Source organism: Nanorana parkeri, unplaced genomic scaffold (genome assembly GCF_000935625.1).
Source record: "Nanorana parkeri isolate BGI_ZX_2015 unplaced genomic scaffold, ASM93562v1 scaffold300, whole genome shotgun sequence".
In the NCBI taxonomy this organism is placed as follows: Eukaryota; Metazoa; Chordata; class Amphibia; order Anura; family Dicroglossidae; genus Nanorana; species Nanorana parkeri.
In genome coordinates, this window is record NW_017306568.1 from 669,455 (window position 1) to 688,021 (window position 18,567).

Consider the following 18,567-nt stretch of genomic DNA (forward strand, 5'->3'; position numbering starts at 1 on the left):
ACCCGTGGCCCCCGCCCGGGGGGGGGGTGGGGGGGCTCACCTTTCAACTGCTACATCACTAGTATGTCCCTACTAAAGGACCGCTCTGAAGGGGGAGGGAGCCACAGAGCGCAGAATAGACCCACCAACATATACTACACCTACAGGTGTAAAGATTTGAGATTCTAGCTGCAAAATAGTAAAAATAATCTGCAGTGAAAGCGGTACTGGTAAGGATCATAAATTTATTTTCCTATGCTGTTTGTTTCTATTTTTTGTAGGAAGCAACAGTGTCAAAATCAATGCCAATGCCACTGCCATTCAAAAACAACCCACTTTAAGTCAAATAGATTGCTTTTATAGAAATCTGATAAGTTCAAGTAACCTTGAATTGTATTCAATAGTCTGAAATTATTTTCCAAATGTCATTACTGAAGAAATTAATAATTACAAAATTAGCAGTAACACGACACTCCCTCCCCCGCTCCCATTCTTGGACCCCTCATCAGTCACATGATTCGTCTTGGCTGTTGTACACATATACAGTAGCATCACTCATCATTTTAGTCTACGCCACTAAGGAGCAAACAAACGCATCCACTTACTGTAATTTGACACCAAACGCAGTGGAGTCCGGTGAGGCCTTGATAACATTTAATGGCTTTGTGACACTTTTCACATTTGGTCGGGCAGTTTCCTTCCACCCAAAAATGGTGCATGACCTGAGCAAAAAGCAGAGAGTTCAGAAAAGACGTCCTTCTTATTTGCCTGTAATAAGTAATTTTGTCCCATCAACTTACAGTTGTGTTCTTCTTTGACTTGACGTAGGTTTTAATGCAAGATGGGGGTGCTCTTGAAACACAACGTTCATGGGCAGTATATTTGCAAACTGCAAATAAATAAAAAGATACATAAAAAAAGAACTTATTAAGTAATACACACATCATCTACATCATCACATCATCATCACACATCATGATGCACTTTACTGCTGCTTACCATAAGGAGGATTAAAAAAAAGTTAATCTCTGTGCCGTTGCCCCACCTGCTCACCATCAGTTTACCTCACCACACTTCTATTCTCTACCCTGAGGTCCTTTCTCCTATAGACCCACCTACATACTTCACCATTCCACCCTTAAAGTGACACTAAACTCAGGAGTGAAATCTTAAAATTGCATTCAAGTACCTTAACTAATAAGGAAAATGTATCTTATTTGTGTATCAATCGGCTGTAGACCCTCAAATCATCTCTGAATTGGTGCTGACACTGTCCTCCCTTCTGGAGGGGGGCTACTTTTGTTCCCCATGGTCCCTGTGTGTATTGTAAAGCAGCCACAGCTCCAAGCTCACTCCCTTGATGGACTACAATCTCATGTTTAGTTTACTAATTTGTATTGAAGGTATAGGCTATCACAAGAGCAAGCTTGGGACGATGTTTACTTTACAACAATTATGTCATAGAGGACACAGCAGGCCTCATCCCATAATTATCTGAACCAATGCCAGCCAATGAAGTCAGGATGCACCTTGGCTCCTTTTCATGTCTGACTGGTGGACAGCAGTGAAGGGTAGGAAGCCTGTGCTCTTCTACAGAACATGGGCTCCAAAGGTGACCAAGAAAAGTGTCCAAGGGAACCCTTTAGTAGTTCCTTTAGCTCTGAGCAGATTGTAATCTGTAATAAAGTGCTTATCAGTCACCATATTACTGAACCAACAGCTGAGCTTATTAGTTAAGACTGCTCATTTGCTCGTCATTATGAAAAGTGTATTCAATGACTTCGGAAGCAACACAAAAGTCAACTAAAGGGTGTTTTTTGCATATATTTGCCTAAAGTCTGCAAATACGAAATAAAGATACAAGATGTTTTCAATCCAAACACAACAGAAGAGTGTTTCCAGACGACACAGCACACTAGAACCAATATATCTCAGCTTGGACTGTTGTTTCAGTAGGCTTCAGAAGGTCAATAATTACAGGAAACATTATGCATATAAAACGAGAAAACCTTATCAGAGCATGGCAGGAAATGTGTAACTCAATTAGTTCCAAAGTAAAATTTTTAAAAAATGACCCCCCGAATGATGAGCACTTTGAAGACAAATTGATGGCAGCCAAATGGACTGGTGTCATTTGTTAATAAAATATCTACATTTTCCAAAATATATGCTTATGAGCAGCTGGCAAGCACGAAAGTAAAAGCCATATGAGTTTATGATCCTTCGTCTATTGGTTTATCTGATCCTTAAATAGCTGATTAGTCCATTTCCAGATAGCAAGTGTTGTCATAGATGCCATGTACTCGGTACAAGTTCATTTGTAACCTACAACAACACCACTATGTCTTCATTGCGCCAATTTGTTGCTTTCCGGAATACACCATCTGCTTCGAACATTTGATTTTCCAGGCACATTAAGGAAAAAAAAAATATGATATTGTAGTATCAATGTCATTACTTCGAAAACAAGACATGTTGTGCTGATTTCAAGTGGGAAGAGCCAGTTTGATGCTACTTGGAAAGTCTATATAAACTTTTAACAAACTGGGTGAGTGGGGTCGTTGGTTATAGGGAATCTGAAAGTAAATTTGGTAAACGAAAAATTTTAAGCACAGAAAAAAAATGTTGAGTATTGTCATTGGCTTAGAAGTTCACTGGGGACAAAAAATACCACTAAAGTTTTTGTGTTTAAAATGATCAGTGACAGCAGTCTTTAGTGAAGTTACAACAGCAATTGCAGTTTGGGACAATTGCACATTTCCCCTCAAGAGTCCAGATGACTACATATGGTTTAAATCACGCAGTCACCAATGGCCAATGTCCTACACACAGTCTCCAAAGGCCAATGTACTATGCATAGTCTGCAATGGCCAATATCCTACACACTGTCTTGAATGGCCAATATCCTACACATAGACTCCCATGGACAATGTCCTACACCCAGTCTCCAATGGTCAATGTACTACACATAGTCTCTAATAGTCAATGTCCTACAAACAGTCTCTAATGGCCAATATCCTACAAACAGTCCCCAATGGCCCATAGCCTACACATAGTCTCCAATAATCAATGTCTTACAAACAGTCTCCAATTGTCAATGTCCTACAAGCAGTCTCCAATGACCAATGTCCTACACCCAGTCTCCAATGGCCAATGTCCTACACACAGTCTCTAATGGACAATGTCCTACACACAGTCTCCAATGGTCAGTGTCTTACACACAGTCTCTAATGGCCAGTGTACTACACACAGTTTCCAATGACCAATGTCCTACACGCAGTCTCCAATGGCCAATATCTTACACACAGTCTCCAATGGCCAATGTCCTACACGCAGTCTCCAATGGCCAATATCCTACACACAGTCTCCAATGGCCAATGTCCTACACACAGTCTCCAATAGCTGGTGTTGTCCCGACCAGGAACAGAGCTTTACGTGGGAGGATAACCATGACATCAGCAAATGACCTTTCACCAATTAAATGCAAACAACCAGATGGTCTTTCTAATGTATTCACTCTGGTACAGAACTAATTACAGACTTGACAGACAGGATGAGGCTCACCATACTGAGGTGAAAAGAAAAGGAATATACAATTTTGCCAAAAATCAACACACTGCAATGTGGCCTACCAAGACAGAAAATGAGCTTCATGTCTCATTATGACTTTAATTGAATTATCAACTAAATATACTTTATATTTTACAAGTAATGCAAAGATAGACTGCTCTAAGTAATGGTTCTCCATTCACTTAGGCAGCTGCTGGTGGGTCACACTGTTCTGTATCTATGGCTCCTCATCAAGGTATCCTTGATATTTCATGTTGTATTTTGATGTTTAGCGCATTTGTTATTTATAGTGGACTTAGCATCAAATACCATTCTTCACACTAGATGCATGCATGCTGAGCAATGTGTAAGTATGACACTTTCCAGTATTTTTTTCCTGTCACACTGGCACTGCCTTCATCTGCTATTCTCTGCAGAAAGAGTGCACCATCTAGGATCACCATCTACTTTGTGGACTGAGATGTCGGTGCAGAGATTGCACAGTCATGCAAATCCTGATGCCTTTGCAGTTCTTAGCTGTGTTCACAAACGTCTGACACAGATCAAGCTTCGCTGCAACTTCTCACCTTCTGACTTGCTACAGTTACAATGTTGCAGTCTGAACACAGGGGGAGAAAAGACCGGGAAAATTCTTCCTCCTGCCTGCAGTATACTGATGACATCCTCTCACCCCAGGCAAAGCCACCGGGCTTGAGCTCAAGGACGAGCTTATAACAAAAGTAGGAACTTTGCTGAAAAATTATACTTTTGCTGTATATTGTTACATTAGGAATTTATTGCTATATACTTATTAAGTTGCTGAAAGGTTCACTTTAAAGATGTGGTGTGTTAGGTATAAGTGTGAAGTCACCAAAGATGAACACATCATCCTAAAACTTCCAAGTTTATTTATAGCTAGCACAGCACAATACTCTACTACTGAACACATAGAGAAGCCCTTGTGTTGCTGGGGTTAGGCCAAAATCTGATACGCGCTATTGACTTCTCTGCCAAACAGAGTGAATAAATGCAGAAAGTGTTATGAGTTATGTCTTCGGTACAAAGTATTCTTACTGATCACACATAATTCCTGATAACTGCTGATAAAAGCTCCCTGTGATTTTTGGATGGGTTTTTGTAATTCTCTGGATCCTTTATTTGAAGTGTTTGTCTTCCATCTACAACTTTTCATGGTTCAAATTAAAACAGAATATTATGTAGATATACCGCATATGTGAAATAGATCAAATTCATGGTCATATTTTTATTGTTGGTTATTGTACCGCACCAGAGTTTGTTTTAAAGGAGAACTATGGGGTCAGTGTTTTTCCCCATAGTTCTCCTTGGGGTAACGGGAGGACACAAACTAGCGTCCTCCCGTTACCCTAAGCTCAGTATACCGCGAGCTACAGCTCGCGGTATACTGAGACGCCGCACCTGGAGCGGATCCCGACTTAGATGACGGGATCCGCCCAGCTGCGTGAGTGACAGCTGGCTCTGCCTATCTAGAGGCAGAGCCAGCTGTACCCGGCCCCCTCCCCCGTCCATTCCGCCAGTCAGCGCTGGCAGATCGGAGCGGGGAGAGGGGAATCCAGCCCCTCCCCCTGTCACGGCAGAGAGCCGTGACAGGATCGAGAGGTGAGGGAACCCGGTATGTGTTCTCTCACCTCCCGATCTACTGAGCCGACCTGTGACAGTCTCATTGTCACAGGTCGGCTTAGAACTATGTGGTGAGTGGAAATCACTCATGTCATAGTTCTCCTTTAAGGTTTAAATTGGACCTCGCTCTAAAAGCTAAGGTCCACTCATTCAACAGAACTCCACACACACCACCATAAAAATTGCAGCATTCAAATTTAAAACAAAGCACCCATGAGGAAAAAGTTAGCAAAGTTGCTCATTCACTGTAATATTTCCTTTGCGTAACCTTTGGGCTGAACAAAGAAGCGTTGATGGAGGAATATCCTGCTGTCCTTATTGTATGCATGGGCGGCAATTGGCTGCCGTCAGAATACCCAAACAGAGCCGTCAGCTCATTGGCTGACAGCTCTGTTTGTTAAACGATTTTCCAACCAGCTCCTTTGATCAGCTGATTAAGGAATGCTGGCCAAAAGGGTGCAGACAGCGGACAATATAACAGATTCCTCCATCAGCGCTTACGAGCGTTGATGGAGGAATCTCCTGCTGTCTTCATTGCATGCTCATGGCGGCCGCGGGGCTTCTGTCAGAATACCCGAACAGAGCAGGCAGGTGGCTGCCGGCTCTGTGCGTTCGAAGATTTTCCAACCTGCTCCTTCAATTAGCTGATCAAGGGATGCAGAACAAAAGGGTGTCAACAGCAGAAAATATAACAGATTCATCCGTCAGTGTTTATGAACGTTGATGGAGGAATCTCTTGCTGTTTTCAATGCTCATGGTGGCTCCTGGCCGCTGTCAGAATACCCAAACAGAGCCGGCAGCTCTTTGGCTGCCGGCTCTGTTCGTTTAAAGATTTTCCAACAGGCTCCTCGATCAACTGATTAAGGGATGCCGGCCAAAAGGGTGTTGACAGAAGCACCTACTGCAATTTGTGTCTTTTATATTTGCCTAGAATTCGGCTTTGATCAGGTAAAATGAACTCCAATATATATAAAGGGTGTCAACAGCGGAAAATATAACAGATTCATCCATCAGCGCTCACAAGCGTTGATGGAGCAATCTCCTGCTGTCTTCATTGTGTGCTGACGGTGGCTGCTGGCCACTGTCAGAATACCAAAACAGAGCCGGCAGCTCATTGGCTGCGGGCTCTGTTCGTTCAAAGATTTTCCAACAGGCTTCTCGACAGTGGCGCCACAAGGGGGGTGCGGCCCGCACCTGGGTGACACCATTGGAGAGGTGACAGCAAAATTACCCCATATGAAAAGTCGGGCTCTTGGTCATGGACCGAGCGCCCGACAGTTTCTGGAGAGAGAAGGGGACCCAGCGGCATACTTTATCCCGCCGGGTGACTGTCCCCTCCTCTCTCTGCCGGCGTCCACCACCAAGATGGCCGCCGCCAAGTATCAATAAGAGTGCTGCGCATGCTCGATGACGTCACGGCAGGGTGTCACCTGGTAACTGCTCCGAGTGACACCCGGCCTCAGGACACCCCTGCTTCTTGATCGGCTGATTAAGGGATGCCGGCCAAAAGGGTGTCGACAGCGGCACCCACTGCAATTTGTGTCTTTGATATCTATCTAGAGTTCGGCTTTGATTTGATCCAATAAGAGGAACTCCAGTATATACAGTATACATATGTGTGTGTGTGTGTGTATATATCTTCAGCTGTATATGTTTCCTCTTAATACAAAAGTTGTAACTATCTTTTTTGGTCTGTAAGAGGAGGCACCCTGTAAATTTCTCCTTCACAATTAAATATCATCATTGCATTACTTAAGACTCTCTGGTTACTTTGTTATTTCCCCTCAGCACAGTTTTCGTGGTCAGGGCTTGTGGCTTTGGCACAGTTTCTGCAAACATCAAGTCAAGTCTTTACTGCATATCTGGTGCTGGTGGTGATAAGTGAGTTTTGGGATTTACTTGAAGCACAGGCCCAGGTGTTTTTTCAACATTTGTGGGTTGCATTACTGAAAAACTGCTGGTGTGCCTTTAACCCTTTTAACATCGCTTAAAAAAAAAAGTAATACTGGCTAGAAAGAGTTTACCGTACTCATTATTGCTCCTGGAATTACAGAGTAGAGAAAAGACTCACCATATCTTTACATTGTCATATTACCGTGTTTCCCCCAAAATAAGACACTGTCTTATATTTTTTTTGGCTCAAAAAAACACACTAGGTCTTATTTTTTTTAATGTGCAACAATCCAAAGTTAATGCAAATACAAATTAAATAATCCAAAATGGCAAAGTTAAGAATAGGGCAATCAGGGGTGCCGTACCTTTCCAAGAGTAATTTGGTAACCAATCGCTGGCCAGAATAAGGGGAAGCTCACTTTCACTAACGTTTCCTCACAGGCGGAGTGCATTTGGTATCACTCCGCCTGTGACAGGAGCCGGCGCTGTAGAGGAGGCATCGGCTTATGCGGCTCTGCTCCCTCCGGTGCCGCCTCGCTTCCTCTAGCGCTGGCTTCATTGGCATCGCTGATTCTCTCCTGTCTCTCCCACGACTCTTAAAGTTCCCCCTTATGCCACCACCGGCCCTGGGAATGGTCACAACTAGGTCTTATTTTCGGGTTAGGTCTTATATTTTAGCAATTCGGAAAAATAGTACTAGGTCTTATTTTCGGGGAAACAGGGTAGTAGTAAAAATATGAATTAGCTGTATGAGTTTGGAATAAATGGCTCTATAATGTTAGGTTATATTTGTACTTTACCCAAGTGGTTCTGGATGTACATCTGGCAGATGGGGTATAAAGGCGGCAGATGGGGTGTAAAGGAATAATTTGCATGGCCCCGCCCCCTGCCTTTAAATGAGGAATAATCCTCTTATTTTTAGGATGTGTGATGGAATAAGTCATGTGACACCTTCTGTTCTAAGATGACTTTACGGTGCTACACACTGATTCCGTCAGAGGGCTTTTTCATTCCTTTAGTTCCTTCTTGCTATAACCTGTATGATTATACTGTCTACTTATAATAATATATATCACTGATGATAACATTTGTTTTTTTTAACCTTTTGATCTCATTGGACAAGTTTTGTACGGTCAGGCTTCAAACAATAGTAGTCGTGAGCTTGTTTCTATTTTGTGCAGCAGGCTTAGGTAGAAGTGATCTAGGTGGCTGTATAGCTGCCTGAACACTTTTACGTGACTCATGGGTGATGCCCTCCTACCCCCAGAGGTGCCAGCAGTGGGATGAGGTTGGGGGCAAATTCCCACATGCACACTCTAAAATCTTTTGGAAAACCTTACTAGTAGAGTGGAGACTAGCAGACATACTTTATCCCGCCGGTGGACGTCACCTCCTCTATCTGCCGGCGTCCATCACCAAGATGGCTGCCGGCAGGTAACAGCTGTACAGCGCATGACGTCATCACGCGCATGCGCGATGACGTCACTGCGGTGTATCACCCGGTACTCGCACCAGGTGTCACCCCGCCTCGGGACGCCTCTGCGTCCTCACTTCCTATACACTGTGTATAGAGTGTGATGATTTACGGGACCTTAGAACGCTGCAGTGGAGGGGGAGAGAGTCTCCAGAGACCGGTCTAAGATAAAGCCGACTCTGACGATCAGTTAAGTATAACTTTGCTATTTTCCTTCCTACATCAAAACAAGCACTTAACCCGTGCAGTGCAGGGGGTTGCCCCACTGCAGGGGTTAAAGGAGAACTACGGGGTTAAGTATTTTCCCCATAGTTCTCCTTAGGGTAACGGGAGGACACAAACCAGCGTCCTCCCGTCACCCTAGGCTCAGTATACCGCGAGCTGTAGCTCCCTATATACTGAGACGCCGCAGCTGAAGCAGATCCCGACAATTGTGCCGGGATCTGCCCAGCTGCGTGACTGACAGCTGGCTCTGCCTATCTAGAGGCCGAGCCAGCTTTACCCGCACCCTCCCCGTCCATTCCGCCAGTCAGCGCTGGCGGATAGGGGAGAGGGGAATCCAGCCCCTCCTCTGTCACGGCAAAGAATCCCGCCAGTGAGCGCGGGCGGATCGGGGAGGGGGGAATCCAGCCCCTCCCCTGTCACGGCAGAGAGCCGTGACAGGATGGGGAGGTGAGCGAACGCCAGTATGTGTTTGCTCACCTCCCGATCTACTGAGCCGACCTGTGACAGTCTCATTGTCACAGGTCGGCTAGAACTATGAGGTGAAAAGCACTCCCCTCATAGTTCTCCTTTAATAATAATTGTCCCCGGTGTTCTTTAAAGAATTATAATAATGGATTGAAAATACTTCATGAATTAATATTTAACACACTGGTTCATTAATTAAATGAGCAATTAATTAATAATGATTACATTCTAATATATTAACAAGCTCTTTTTTTATCATGTTGTAAAATAATTTGTCTTTTTAATTTACTGTTCATTAGGAAACTGTTTATATCAATTAAATTAAAATGATAATTTAGTTACTGTTAGAACACTATTCGTCATATAAATAATAATTCTCGGATATATCAGAGAATGTTTTGTAGCCAATTCTGACGTTAGCTAAACGCCTTGCTTCAGGAATTCGGCAAACGTGATTGTCATTTAGAAAGGTGACTGAAGCTTTGATTACAGAAATAATCACATATAATTAAGTGGATGTAGAAAAAAAAGACATAAACATATTTGATCCATTAGAAAGAGGCAATTTAATGTCTAGCACAGGTTACAAACAAACAAACAAATAACTAAATAAATAAAATAAACCAGCGTTGGATTGTATTGTATTGTATTGTAAGTATTGTATTGTAAGTATGATTATGGCATGACAAAATCTAGAGGGTTATTCACTTGCCTGCCGAAGGATCTAGCCATAGCGTTGGCTGATCCTTCGGCTTGCTTTGGCCCCTGGAACCCTTCGGTCAGTGAATAGCCCGTACAACACCCGAAGGCAGCCAAGCCAAACGCCAATGCTTCGGTTCGGCTAAACTGTAGTCACAGCCAAAGCGGAGAGAAAGGTCTCTCCTATCTTTCCTACCAGATTTAAAGGTTCTGCTATGGTTTGGGAGGGGGACTTTCCTTTACATTTTGTTTTTATTATTTTTTTTAACATTTTTATTTCTTTTTCTTTTTTTAACATTTTTTACAATTTTCTTTTTTTAACATTTTTTTTTAAATTCTGCTCACTACCTCTGAGGTAGCAAGCAGAATAGCCAAGTCGAATGCCGCTATTCGCGCACTGCCGTTCGGTCCCTATGAGAATAGGCGGCGAACAGCAGCGAGTGAACTGCCGGAGCTTCAACACTTCGGCCCAGCCAAACATGCTGGCGAAGTGTTGAAGGCAGATTTTAGCCGATGTATGGCTGAAGTCAGCCATACAGAGCCGAAGTGAATAGACGAATGCCGGTTGGCTCAGTTCACTTTGGCTCGGTTATGGCATGCTTAGTGAATAACCCTCCTAGTCTATAACTAAGAAAACTATAACATTTGGAATTTTGACCAGCAATATAAAAAAGTTTATTTTTTAAATATCCCCCGTGTATTTACAGCCATGTGAAAAAGTAAGTACACCCCTTTTTAATTGTTTTCAACATATCTAAACAAGCAAACACCAGATTTTCATTTAAATGGTGCTTACAGATTAAGGTGATACGCTTGAACAATTGACACATAAAACTGACATGGTGCATCTAAATGAAAGAAAATGCAGATTTGTCACGTTGAAGAAGTAAGTACACCCCTATATTCACCACCACATTAAATCCATAAAATCTGGTGTTCCAGATTAGGTGCCAATAATTTGAGCCTCCTTAGGGAATTTGTACGTGTCTTATTTAAACCTCAGATATCTAGGGTTTGGTGTTCTCTTTGCTATGGACGTGTCTGCTGTCATCATGCCAAGATCAAAAGAGTTCTCTAAGGCCTTCAGAAAGAAGGTTGTGTATGCCTATGAGTCTGGCAAGGGATAAAAAACAGTAAATCACTTTTTCACTGTAAGGAAAATGAGCTACAATTGGCAAAGATTTCAAATTTGTCCAGGATTAGCCGGCCTACTAAATTCAGCCCAAGAGAAGACAGTTTGATGCTAAAAAAGGTTTCCAAGAACTCGCAAATGTCACTGCAGGGCCTGCAGATAATCCTTACAATAGTTGGTGTCAAAGTGCATGCATCTATAAGAGACTGCACCAATTTAAACTGCATAGATAGCGTACTAGGAAAAAGCATTTCTTGTCCAAAAAACAACATTAGAGTAGGACTGCAGTTTGTCATTGACCATATAAGGAATACAAGGCCTTCTGGAACAACATGCTGGGGTATGATGAATCAAATGTAGAGTTGTTTGGCCACAGTAACAACATGTTTGGTGCAAACCAAAGACAGCATATCAGGAAAAGAAAAGCATACAAACTGTGAATCACAGTAGTGGAAATGCTATTGTTATGGCTTTTCTGCTTAAGGAGAACTATGGGGTTAGGGCTTTTCCCCATAGTTCTCCTTAGGGTAACGGGGGGACACAAACTAGCATCCTCCCATCACCCTAAGCTCAGTATACTGCGAGCTACAGCTCGTGGTATACTGAACATTGAAGCCATTGAGACACTGTCTGGTTTCAGAATTTTGGCAGGCAAGTCATGAATCCTTTTAGGTGGGCTAGGAAAGGGATTGTAAGGAAGATACCTGTGACCTTGGTGGTCTCCGATATTCACACATGTGTGCGTGCGTGTGCGTCCCCCTATGCGGCATGCCTTTCACACCTGTGACCTCTTAGCCTCTGGGTCATCATGGTTTAATCCAATGTGACGTATGGCCTATCCATTTCTTTTGGGGTTTGGCACTTTCTGGTGACCCGCACCCTCTGATCCACCCCCCCAGGTTGGTCACAGAGACCTTTGCTCCTGACCCCTGATTCCTTTGCCTGCCCTATTTAAAGGGATCTTGTCCTTTGCCCCCTTGCCCACTATATAATTAGCTTTGCTTTGTGGGTATGTCAGCTGTTTGTTTCTCTTTGGATTTTCAACTTGGCCTGACCCTCGGCTTCTGCCACTTTGCTGCCCTACTTGAACTACGGTTTAGTTTGCTGACTTATCTCACTCAAGGTTCTCAATTATTTTCTCTGTTTTGTCTCCCTGGTTTTTTGACCTCTGGCCTGTGACTGACTACTCTATGGATAAGCATGTGTGTACTATGTCCTGTCTGCCAGCAAGGTATCACATGGTTCGTTGTCTAGTTTTTCTAGCACCACAACCCATCAGAGGCCCTGGCAAAGACCTGATAACCATCCATGTTGAGAGCTTGTCTTCTGACAAGCTTGCAGTGACTAGTGCTCTTCTTTGCTCCTTGCCCTGCCCCAGTCACTGGTCTTCATGGGATCATTACAAGGAGTGGTGCATCAGGGCTGAAAATTTTAAAGGAACTGAATGACACTATTGAGTCATCAAATACCTATTAACCCTTTCTCAAAGCATTCCTCAAAGAACTCACCCTATTCGGAAAGCAAATGGAAATCTAACACAGCACTATACACGTGTATCTAATAAACTGTCCACTGAGTATACCCAGAAATACCAGCCATCATAGTACTTACATGAACAGCAGAGTCCTTGCTTTCCCAAGCCGATCAACATGTTCAGGCAGAGATTGCAGTAAGCAGGTTTGTTAAAGTGCTTCAGCCTCCACACATGTTGCCCATCGTCTTTCACATTCTATAAAACAAATTAGATGTAAAACCTAACTGAATGACATTTATGTTTCTAAAGCACTCTATGGTGTTGATTTATAAAGGCAGACAGGCTGTTCACTTTGCAGGTAATTTTCCCTTAGCATGGTGAATGAGGTGAAGCTCTGCTGACTTCCATCAGCCAATTGTGCAATCAAGAATACTGTTTTTTCCCCCAGAATGTAGTTGGGTATTCTTACCACCTTTTCTATTAACAATGTTATACATTTTTAAATATAAATAAAATACAGTTTTAAACATGTTTCATCCATTTTCCTATCTCTCCTGCAGTCACTTCCTGTCTACAAGCACTGGCTCCAACAACTATTGACCATTGTAATTTTTCAGGACTGACTTCCTGTTGGTGACAACAGTAGATTATGCCTATGCAATCTGTGTTGGCAGAGCCACTTGTAGTCTCCTTTGGCATTAGACAGGGTGACAGCTCAGAAATAGGAAACAGAGCATTGTCACCACATTATCATTATTAGCGCCAACAGTATGTGCAGCACATTACAAAACTAAGGGAGACAGTACAGTTGCAATACAATTTCAATACAGGAGGGTTAGGAGGGTCCTGCTTGTGAGTGCTTACAATCTAGTAGGAGGGGCAAGTGATACAAAAGGTAATAACTGTTTGGGATGATTTAGGCCTCATTCACACTGTAATCGGCCGTTTCGAGCAGTTCCCGAGAAGGACAGGTGCAGCGTGTGATTAGTATGCAGCCCCTGTCCTTCTCTATGGGACTACGCGGCCGTACGCCCCCCTACGCTTACCCGCCTTGAACGTCCATGAGGGTGCGGGTGAGCATACTTGTACGCTGACAGGATGGATGCTGTCTGCATCCATGCCAGGAAACACGCACCCCTACGGACCTGCACTTGAGTTGAGCCTAGGGGGGGGGGCGTACAGCCCGCCGAGCGCCCCACAAGGCACTGCGCACCGCACAGTGCCTTGTGAAGCCTTGATTGGGTAAAGCAATGCACCTGACAAAGAAGTTTGGATGTAAATGGGAGCAAGGAGATGGGTCTTGAATTGCTCGAGATGCTTGGGAGTTACAAGATGCTTGCTTTAGAGTGGTGGGGGCAATGCCATTTAAAAGGGAGAGATTGAAGATCTGAATAAGAGAGTGTATAATAGAGCTATAGAGTGACCGGTGCATTTGTAAGGGGATGGGGGTTCAGGGAGCAGGTGGTTAGGTGGGTGTTAGACAAAAGAGTGGTAACTTTATCTGAAGAAAGTATTTCATGTGGTAGACAAGGTGTGTTCAGAGGGGGAGGACATTTTAGAACAAATTGCATCAATCTTGTCTTTGAAGTGATTGGTGATCTTCTGGGTAGTAACAGGTAGTGTTTGAACAAGGGCAGGTATTATTTAATAATGAAAATGGCTTTTAAAATGACATTCAAATGTTAAAGTTTCTATGAGCTTTTAATGATCGCATGTACTTAAACACAGGCTATTGTGTATTTTTTAGCTTTTATCACTTTCTCGCATTTTTTATACATTCAAGATAATATTTCATACACAGATATGTAGGTTAGCATTTACAAGCAAGCTTCAAACAAAGACATAATACCATATCCGAAAAAGTGCCGAATTGGGAAGTGTAATATATACTACAGACCCTCTACGAAAAATGCCAGCTATAAAGTTCTTGCCATTAGATAAAATGCTATGGCAAGAGCTATGACACCAAATTGCTTGTGGCGATTCAGAGCCTGTGTCTGAGTGAGCTTTTGCCAGCATTGAATTCATTGTGTTATGTGTTACAGTATACCTATATCAAAATAAATTTGAATAAGAATAAAAAAGCATCCACAAAACTACTTATTCTGAATTGGATTCAAGGGTCTGTCCGCACAAAACTGGTATGTCAGGTTTTGAGAGAAACTAGAGAGTTTGGTCATTCACTCTTTTCTACTAACTCCTGGGGACCAGGTGGCAGGAGGTCCACTCTCACGGGGGGGTAAACCTACCCAACGCTTTCTATATTCTATATTATGAAGAAGGCAGCAGGAGGACTAAGACTCTCTATGCTTCAGCAGGAAGTTTCCAAGGGAGTCAAAGCCATAAAATGGAGCCAAGAGACCTCAACCTCGGAGACCCAGAGAGATATAAAAGCCTGAGTGTAATTAAACTCACACAGCTAACAAAAATTGAAATTGAAGATTTGGTGAGCAGGCCCTTTAAACTGATGTCATATAAAATATAAACACCTTGGTAAATATATATAGAGGTCTTAAACAAAGAATTCACTTTAGTAAAATTCAAGAATTTCTTGGTCTGCATATGCCATCTAGTGGACACAAAGTATAGACAATTATAAACAAACCTCATGCAACTGCTAAGAGAGTACAGAGAGATTTTGAGGAAATTGTGTTTCCTACAAAATTTGCGCCTTGTTTTCACTGAATTGAAAGGCTCCGTCTACCTAAAAGTAATATTTTAGTAACAGATTAAAGTCTATCTCTGGGGACAAAGCTGCCAATGCAGTGGGACTTTGTAAGTGTTAAATGCTTGTTTAGGTCTAGGGTATCGGGTAAAGCAAGGTTTTACTTAGCTGATCCCCACTTCTCCGACAGACATCGCTCACCTTGTCTCCCCTACACTCCAGCTTGCAGACTGTCCCTTGGCGTTCTTATGTATAAAGCATAGCTATGGGAACTGCATTGTACTTGATGATGTCAGCGGGCCTCCCACCAAAAGGCTCCAGTTGCCGGTCCTGGAGCATGGAGGGAGCCTGCGGGAATGGGGATCAGGTAAGCAAAAGTCCTTTTCCTTTTCCCAATGCACGGGCAGATTTATTTTTCAGAATTTAGAATGAAGCCGTTTTACGTTTTGGATACATCTAAACTGAGATCTCTCTGCCATTATTTCCAACTCTGTTCCTGGTAGTTTTTTGATGTTCCTGCACATCTTTGTGCATTTCAGCTCACCATAATATAAAATCTTAACAAAATACAGCAGAGAGTGAAAATCCTTTACTAACAGAGTTCCTGAGAGATCCAAAAAACCGTCAGGGGGTTTTATTCTCCAGAGTCTACCAAACACTGAAAAATCACATTGGGTAACTGACCCTTAAGTTACCACAAAACCAGCAATTGGAACAAATGCCATCAACATGAACAGGACAAGAGGGATTAGCTTGTGTCACAGCACTAGGTTGAGATTTCAGTGGGCTTATGCAAAAGGCGCAGCTGTAGGCTGAAGTTTGAGGGGATGAGGATAGATTTCACTGGATGGCGATGCCTCAGATGAACCTCATTATCTGGTGCCCACAAATGGAACGATGACAACAAAAGCCAACAACCACCACCACATTTTTTGGTGCCGACAGAAGGGAAATGTGATAGTGGTAGTTATATTTGATGTGGGACAGGCACATCATATATAACAGCTTCATATTTTTTTCTTGTACCGTGTGCCTGGAGTTGTCACTTCAAGCCCTCAGTAAAAAAAACATTACAAAACATGCAACAACGTACATTTTCTAAGCCAAGCAGAACGAGAAGAGGAATTGTAGTCATTCCTCCTTGAATCCACTCTTCCAGGGATACCGTACCATCATGGTCATAATCAATCTCCTCCATCATTTCATGGAGAATCTACAGCATGAAAGAAAATTGAATGAAAAAAGCAGTAAGTAGATCTGTAACAAATCTAAAGAACACATGGTGCCACAGTACCAGCCTGCTTCCCTCAAGTGCTGTTGGTGGCCCCAGAAAACCCACACTTCTAGATATGGGGAAACATGCATATTACCTCTTGCTTCCCATAATGCAGTGCCTGAGTGACCTATTGCTAGGATTGTGGGATGGGTGGTCAAGATGAGAGAGGATTGCCTAATCCTATGCAAATAACTTTCAGAAAGTTGTTTTTTGTAATGGATCTTCATGGGACACCAGAGGCCAGCTGACATTATAAAGATAGGATTCACATTACCTCTTGTTTTCCGTAATGCAGTGCTAAGTGCCTAAGTAACCTATCTCCGGGACCAGGAGACGTCACATGGTTGGCCTAGAGCAGGGGTAGGCAACCTTGGCTCTCCAGCTGTGCTGAAACTTCAAATCCCATAAGGCATTGCAAGCCACAGGCATGACTCCCAGAGGCAGAAGCATTATGGGATTTGTAGTTTCAGCACAGCTGGAGAGCCAAGGTTGCCTACCCCTGGCCTAGAGAAAAGAGGATTGCCTAATCTAATGCAAATAACTTTTAGAAAGTTGGCATTTGTATAGGATTTTCGTGGGGCACCAACAGCGTCTAGGAGAGGCCTGTTGGCACTATGAAGAAAAGATGTTGCTCCTTACAAATATAAATACTTTGTTTTATGTGAACATCGTACAGGTTTACTTTAAAAGAGAACTATGGGGTAAGTGTTTTTCCCCATAGTTCCCTTAAGGGTCACAGGGGGACATAAACTAGCGTCCTCCCGTGACCCAAAGCTCAGTATAGATAGTCCATGGTCCCATCGCACTCCTGACTCACTGTATGTTTTACCTGATGAAGGGGATCCTTTGAGACCCCGAAACGTTCGTTGTTTTTTACAACGATGCATGTCAATAAATAGACGTATTTTGCAAATTTGGAGTGCCGGTGTCTCTGCTTTAGTTCCAAAGCTCAGTATATCGCGAGCTACAGTTCCAGGTATACCATGACCACCGCAGCCACGGCGGATCCCGACATTACTGTCAAGATCCACCCAGCTGCGTGAGTGACAGCTGGCTCTGCCTATCTAGAGGCAGAGCCAGCTGTACCCGCCCCCTCCCCTGTCCGTTCCTCCAGTCAGCGCTGGAGGATCGTGGCGGGGAGGGGGGGGAATCCCTGCAGGGAGCCCTGACTGACAGTCAGGGCTCTCTGCAAGGATATGATCGAGAAGTGAGTGAGCGATGGTATGTGTTCGCTCGCTTCCCGATCTATTGAGCCGACGTGTGACAGTTCCATGGTCACGCGCCGGCTCGAACTATGAGGATGAGTGATTTTCACTCGCCTCATAGTTCTCCTTTAAACAAACAACTCAAGTGGATTCATATTAGCTATGTAAACAGTCTCACCAGATTGGTGGAATAAGGGCCTGTGTTGATGGGCTATGGTCTTGTGCACATTGGTGAAATGCAGCTTGCTTCAAGGTGAATTCTGCTTGCATTTGAGATCAGTTTGAGACATTCCTGGGATCATTCATTGTCCATTGACCTGTCTCAAGGAACATCAGAGGTCCATGATATATATCAGCCCAGGTTGCAGGGCACGTGACACTATAGGAGAATCTTGCTTAACACCATCAAGCAGACTGACCCTCCTCTACTAGGCCACCAACTGACATTTGGCATACATCTTTGCAAAGCTAGGGTGATGGGCAGAAAGGAAGTCCTCATAACCTATTGGCAGGGCTACTACAAGAAGGTGAATTACATCCTATTACACACAAGCTAGGTAACCAGTATGGAAGGCAAACTAAGGACAAACATAGGAGAACATTTGGAAAGTAGGCATTCGTTACTTACCGGGCTGAGCTCCGTGATGTCCCATTCCAAATATTCAGCCACATGCATCATCTGGGAGATTATACATTCTAACTCCTGCAAAACAAACAACAATAAAAAAAAAAAAAACAAAGAAAATTATAAATTAAATTATATCTACAACACGTTTAACTATATTGACTTTTTCTTGGATAAAAAAAATAACTTAAATGGTAAGTGATGAAACAATAACACAGCATTAGTGCAAAGTATGTTCTAAAAAGGA

General features: G+C 43.2%; 1 protein-coding gene across 1 annotated transcript in view; it reads right to left on the minus strand.

Moving 5' to 3' along the window:
* Positions 1-18,567, minus strand: part of DGKB (diacylglycerol kinase beta) — a 374,677-nt gene that overhangs the window by 226,686 nt on the left and 129,424 nt on the right. The window contains exons 8-12 of the mRNA XM_018557729.1: positions 18,324-18,398; positions 16,308-16,427; positions 12,687-12,804; positions 780-868; positions 585-701 (exon numbers count right to left, since the gene is read on the minus strand). Of these exons, the coding sequence (XP_018413231.1) occupies positions 585-701; positions 780-868; positions 12,687-12,804; positions 16,308-16,427; positions 18,324-18,398 (519 nt within the window). The remainder of the gene's footprint in view (positions 1-584; positions 702-779; positions 869-12,686; positions 12,805-16,307; positions 16,428-18,323; positions 18,399-18,567) is intronic.